General features: G+C 38.5%; 1 protein-coding gene across 2 annotated transcripts in view; it reads right to left on the bottom strand.

Moving 5' to 3' along the window:
• The window catches only part of MOB1B (MOB kinase activator 1B), a 101,953-nt gene that overhangs the window by 20,683 nt on the left and 75,137 nt on the right, over window positions 1-6,133 (bottom strand). For both annotated transcript variants that reach the window (XM_011927125.1, XM_011927124.1), the window contains one exon: window positions 5,320-5,486. In XM_011927125.1, coding sequence (XP_011782515.1) covers window positions 5,320-5,486 — 167 coding nt within the window. The remainder of the gene's footprint in view (window positions 1-5,319; window positions 5,487-6,133) is intronic.

The following is a 6,133-nucleotide window of genomic DNA, read 5'->3' as shown; positions in this document are numbered from 1 at the left end:
TAATTAATATTTTAAAAATATTAAAAATTTTTTTCTTGATCAATCTTACCAGGAGTTATAAATTTTTAGACTTTTCAAAGAATTATTACTATTTCTTTTTTGAGATGAAGTCTTGCTCTGCTGCCCAGGCTGGAGTTCAGTGCTGCAATCTTGGCCCACTGCAACCTCTGCCTCCCGGGTTCAAGCAATTCTCTTGCTTCAGCCTCCCAAGCAGGTGGGATTACAGGCATCCGCCACCACACCGGCTAATTTTTGTATTTTTAGTAGAGACGGGGTTTCACCATGTTGGCCAGGCTAGTCTTGAACTTCTGACCTCAAGCGATCCACCCACCTCCGCCTCCCAAAGTACTGGGATTATAGGCGTGAGCCACCATGCCCAGCCTGATTCCATTTTATGTTTATTTTCTATTTTATTAACTTCTGTTCTTTACTGATAACCTCTTTTAACTTTTTTTTTTTTTGAGATGGAGTTTCACTCTTGTTGCCTAAGCTGGAGAGAAATGGCGCAATCTCAGCTCACTGCAACCTCCGCCTCCCGGGTTCAAGCAATTCTCCTGCCTCAGCCTCCCAAGCAGCTGGGACTAGAGGCACGCCCCACCATGCCCAGCTAATTTTTGTATTTTTAGTAGAGATGGGGTTTTGCCATGTTGGCCAGGCTTGTCTCGAACTTCTGATCTCAGGTGATCCACCCACCTCGGCCTCCCAAAGTGCTGGGATTACAGGTATGAACCACTGCACCCGGCCTCATCTCTTTTAACTTTCTTTGCATTTAATTTGCTGTTGTTTTTCCAACCTCTGGAGAATGATGCTTAGTTCATTAACTTTTAATATTTTTTCTATTTTTTTTTTTTTTTTTTTTAAGAGACAGAGTCTCACTCTGTCGCCCAGGCTGGAGTGCAGTGGGGAGATCTCCGCTCACTGCAAGCTCCGCCTCACCGGTTCACACCATTCTCCTGCCTCAGCCTCCCGAGTAGCTGGGACTACAGGCGCCTGCCACCACACCCTGCTAATTTTTTGTATTTTTAGTGCAGACGGGGTTTCACCGTGTTAGCCAGGATGATCTCCATCTCCTGACCTTGTGATCTGCCCGCCTGGGCCTCCCAAAGGGCTGAGATTACAGGCGTAAGCCACCGCGCCCAGCCTTTTCTTTTCTAATATGTGTATTTATGTAAGGCTCTAAATTTCCTCTAACACAGCTTTAGCTATAATATATCCCATAAGTTTCCATATATAGTATTTTCATCACCAAATTTCAGTTCAAAATATTTTCTAATTTTCATTGAGATTTACTTTTACCAAACATATAGAGATTTCTGTTTACTACTGCTTTCTAGCAAATTCCACCATGGTCAGAGAATGTATTGGTTTCCATTTTTGAAATTGTACATATATATACTCTTAGATGGTTAGGTCATGTGCTCCTAGGTCAAGTCTGTTAATCATGCTGCTCAAATTTTTCTAATTCCTTACTGATTTTTTCTTCTGCATTTTCTATTTGTTACTGAAAGAGGATTGTTAAAATCTCCCATTATGACCATGGATTTTTTCATGCCTCAGTCTGCCAAGTAGCTGTAACTACAGGGATGCACAACCATGCCTGGCTAACTTTTTTTTTGTATTTTTAGTAGAGATGGGGTTTCATCATGTTGGCCAGGATGGTCTTGAACTTCTGAGCTAAAGTGATCCGCCCACTGGGGCCTCCCAAAATGCTGGGATTACAGACATGAGCCACTGTGCCTGGCCTCTTAAATTTTCATGAGGTCTAATTTATTTTTTCTTTTAAAAGCACACTTCTGGTTTTGTATGTAGAAATTCATCACCAAATCCAAGATCATATAGATTTTTTTTTTTTCCTAGAAGTTTTATAGTATTGTGTTGTTTTTTTAGGTCTATCATTCAATTCATGTTAATTTTTCTGAAAGGTATAAATCTGTGTCTAGATTTATGTTTCTGCATCTGGATGTCCCAGTGTTCACCACCATTTGTTGAAAAAATAATCCTTTCTCCGCTGAATTGCCTCTTCTTCTTTGTCAATATCAGCTGATTCTATTTACATGGACCACTGGTCACTTTCATAACTTCAATTATATTTTTCTGTGTTCCTTTTTGAACATGCTCACTTTGAAATCACATTTAGACATCAAAATAGTGTTATCAGGTACAGTTCTGACTAACTCGTGAAGCCTGGGGAGAGATCTCAACTATAGTTATGAAGGCAAGAGTCCTTGATGGGTAAATTTTTATTTTATTTGTTTAGAGAAGAGGTCTCCCTATGCTGCCCAGGCTAACCTTGAACTCCACCTCAGCCTCTGGAGTAGCTAGCACTACAGGTGTAAACCACCACTCGCAGCTAATTTATTTTATTTTATATTTTTGTAGAGACAGGTCTTGCCCAGGCTAGTCTCAAACTCCTGGCCTCAAGTAATCTTCCCACCTCAGCCTCCCAAAATGCTGGGATTATAGCGTGAGCCAATGCACCCAGTCTCTCCTTATATTCTTTAGGATTATTTTTTATTATTCTATTTTTCTCCTGTAATTATACTTTCACCTATCATTTGGATATAAATCTTTTTAATAATTCCCTTTACTCCTTTATGAACCTGAAATGTTTACTGAATCACTGCCAGTGAGTGGAAGTATCTGTCCTGACTCCAACCCTATTCACCTACTTCATCAAGTGTCATTTGGGAAGATTACTATAAATAAGGAAAATTTTACAGTCCAACACTTCAGTTAAATGTTGTATTTTCAAAACACAGTATATCCTAAGCAGATGTTCTAATGCCTCAGTCCAGAGCAATCTGTGTCCAGCTGTAGTAAAATCATAGAATTACTGTGAAATTTTAAAAGTTCTCAAAGTTCTAGGTGTTTCAGTAGTACAGTAGTCCCCTTTACCTGTGGTTTCACTATCCATGGTTTCAGTTATCTGTGATCAACCATGGGCTGAAAATATTAAATGGAAAATTTCGGAAATAAACAATATATAAGTTTTAAATTGTGTGCCATTCTGAGTAACGTGAAGAAATTTCACACCATCTCACTCCGTCCACTTGGGATGTGAAACATCCCTCTGTCTAGCTGTATACCTGCCCATTAATCACTTATAGTAGCCACTTTGGTTATCAGAGTGAAGGATTACAAGAAGGGTTAAGTAAAGCACAATAAGATTATTTTGAAAGAGAGAGACTATATTCACATAACTTTTACTACAGTATAATTGTAACTGTTCTATTTTATTAATAGTTGTTAATCTCTTGCTGTGCTTAATTTTAAATTAATCTTTATGAATTAAGCTTTATCATAGGTATGTGGTGTATAGGAAAAAACAAAGTGTATATAAGATTCAGTCCTATCACCGGTTTCAGGAATCCACTGGTCATCTTGGAATGTATCCCTAGCAGATAAGGGAGGTACAGACACTCAGTTGTGGCAATTGAGAAAAAGACAGAATACAGACAGAAAATGATTGCTTTTATATTTAAAAGTCAGAATCTACTGTAATACAGAAGCTCTATACAGCCATCCTTACATTTTAAACACAAGTAAATGAACTCTCAAATTTTACAAAAAGGCACAAATTCGTACAAAAAGAACATACACATATATTGGAGATTTGTTCTGAATATTGTCTTGGAGATGACACAGAACCATCTTGGAAATACGACAGGCCTCACCAACAAAGCAAATAAATCACTTTATTTCAAATAACTAGACTCTCTTGGTCCAGGAGGATAATCACATAATAATAACATGGCTCTTGTGTAAATGCTGTCACAGTAAGTTTTAAGACATCATAATAAAATCTCCTGGTTCCTAAAAGGTATTAGAGGGGGGGCCGCTCAATTTATAAATTCCATGACATAGTTCAAATTATAATAAGAGGCCATCAAATATAAGAAAAATACTGTTTTGCATTTTCTTAAAGCCTAGACATTTTGCGTATGCTTTCAATTAAATTTCATTTTATTTTTACTGAATTCAAATCAATTTCCTTCAATTATAAAATTCTAATTTTTTTTTCCACTAATGTTGAAAAACCCTGAACCTTTTATTCCTCAACTTCCTCTGGCTTAATTCCCAAGAATATAATTACTATTCATACGTTATTCTCTGTAGGAGTTACGAACATCTCATAAACATATTTTACTAATTTCATAAGATCACTACTTGATGTCTTTTTTAAAAAATAAGCACAATTGGCCGGGTGTGGTGGCTCACACCTGTAATCCCAGCACTCTGGGAGGTCGAAGCAGGTGGATCACAAGGTTAGGAGTTCGAGACCAGCCTGACCAACATGGTGAAACCCCATCTCTACTAGAAATACAAAAATTAGCCAGACATGGTGGTGCATGCCTATAATCCCAGCTACGCAGGAGGCTGAGGCAGAAGAATCGCTTGAACCCAGGAGGCAGAGGTTGCAGTGAGCTGAGATCGTGTCACTGCACTCCAGTCTGGGCAACACAGCAAGATTCTATCTCAAAATAAAAATTAAAAAAAGCACAATTAGACAAATAACTGAGTGTGCCACTGAAAAAGGCAATTTACCATAGTGGTTGACTCCATAGACTCTGAAATTCTATAGCTGTACATTTGAGCCCAGGCTCTGCCATTTAATAGCTATACGACCTAGGCAAGTTACTAATTATCTCAACTTAATCTTTTAAACCGAAACAATAATAATACCTACATCGTAAGGTTATAAAGACAAAATAAAATCATCCATGTAGAAAGGAGAGTGACGTGTCTATACAGTGTTTGATAAATGAAAAATTATTATTGTAATGAAGATGGTAAATCTATGCTTTGTATTAAAACAGGAAACAAGATTTCATAAAATTCCATATTCAGAAATAAAATAACAAGGACTGGATGTGGTGACTAGTGCCTGTAATTCTAGCACCATGAAAGGCTGAGACAGAAGGATCACTTGAGGTCAGGAGTTCCAGACCATCCTAGACAACATAGTGAGAACCCTATCTCTACTAAAACATGTTTGTAAATGAGCCAGGCATGGTGGTATGTGCCTACAGTCCTAGCTATGCTAGAGACTGAGGGTGGGAGGACTGCTTGAGCCCAGGTGGTCAAGGCTGCAGTGAGCCATAACTGTGCCACTGTACTCCTGTCTTCCAGCCTGGGTGACTGAGTGAGACCCTGTCTCAAAAAATAATAATAAAGTAACATGAAGGTTAAAGTTAGATTATCACTCTTTTATGGTATTAGCTTACTAACTAAATCCTAGAATGGATAGCACCAACACTCACCAACAATGAGGCTATTATCCTAATTCATAGTCTACTGAGAAATAGAAAGGCTACTTACTGTTAACTGCAACCCATTCATTTAGATCTTCCCCCTCAGGAAGCATGACAGCCATCCGAAGGTTGCCACTGCCAAGTGTGGCTTCTGCATGTTTTAAGAGCTCATACTGGTGAGAACCCTCTGGAATGTTCTTCTTTGGTTTAAAAGTTTTAGAAGAGCGACTACCACTATGAATAGAAAAGAAAAAAAAAAAAGGAGTTTAATATTTAAGGCATGACATTCAACAGGGTCATTCACCAAGCCCTAGACCTAAACTGTATTGGCTTAAATCCCAGCAATATAATTGCTGTAACTACTGTGCTCTCCATCCAAAACTCCTACAAACTTTCTCTGCTGTCTCTAACACCTCTTCTCAATAAATTAATGACTCAGGATTATAAATTGCGATCTAAAAAACAAAAAAAAAAAACTTTCAGTTTTAGTTATTTTATTCCTTTCACTCCTATTCTCTCATTCTAATAAAATAAATTTGTTTCCTTCTTAAAATAAATATAAACATACAGTTTGATATCAATAAAACATAAAAATTCTGGAACAAGAAAAAAAAGCTACATGTTCAGCCAGACACAGTGGCTCATGCCTGTAATCCCAGCACTTTGGGAGGCAGAGGCAGGCGGATCACCTGAGGTCAGGAGTTGGAGACCAGCCTGGCCAACACGGCGAAACCCCATCTCTACTAAAAATGCAAAAAACTTAGCCAGGCTTGGTGGCGGGTCCCTGTAATCCCAGCTACTCAGGAGGCTGAGGCAGGAGAATCGCTTGAACTCGGGAGGCAGAGGGTGCAGTGAGCCAAGATTGTGCCACTGCACTCCAG

This window comes from Colobus angolensis, unplaced genomic scaffold (assembly GCF_000951035.1).
Source record: "Colobus angolensis palliatus isolate OR3802 unplaced genomic scaffold, Cang.pa_1.0 Scaffold70, whole genome shotgun sequence".
Taxonomy (NCBI): Eukaryota; Metazoa; Chordata; class Mammalia; order Primates; family Cercopithecidae; genus Colobus; species Colobus angolensis.
The sequence above is the reverse complement of the archived record's forward strand: the minus strand, read 5'-3'. Positions and strand labels throughout refer to the sequence as shown.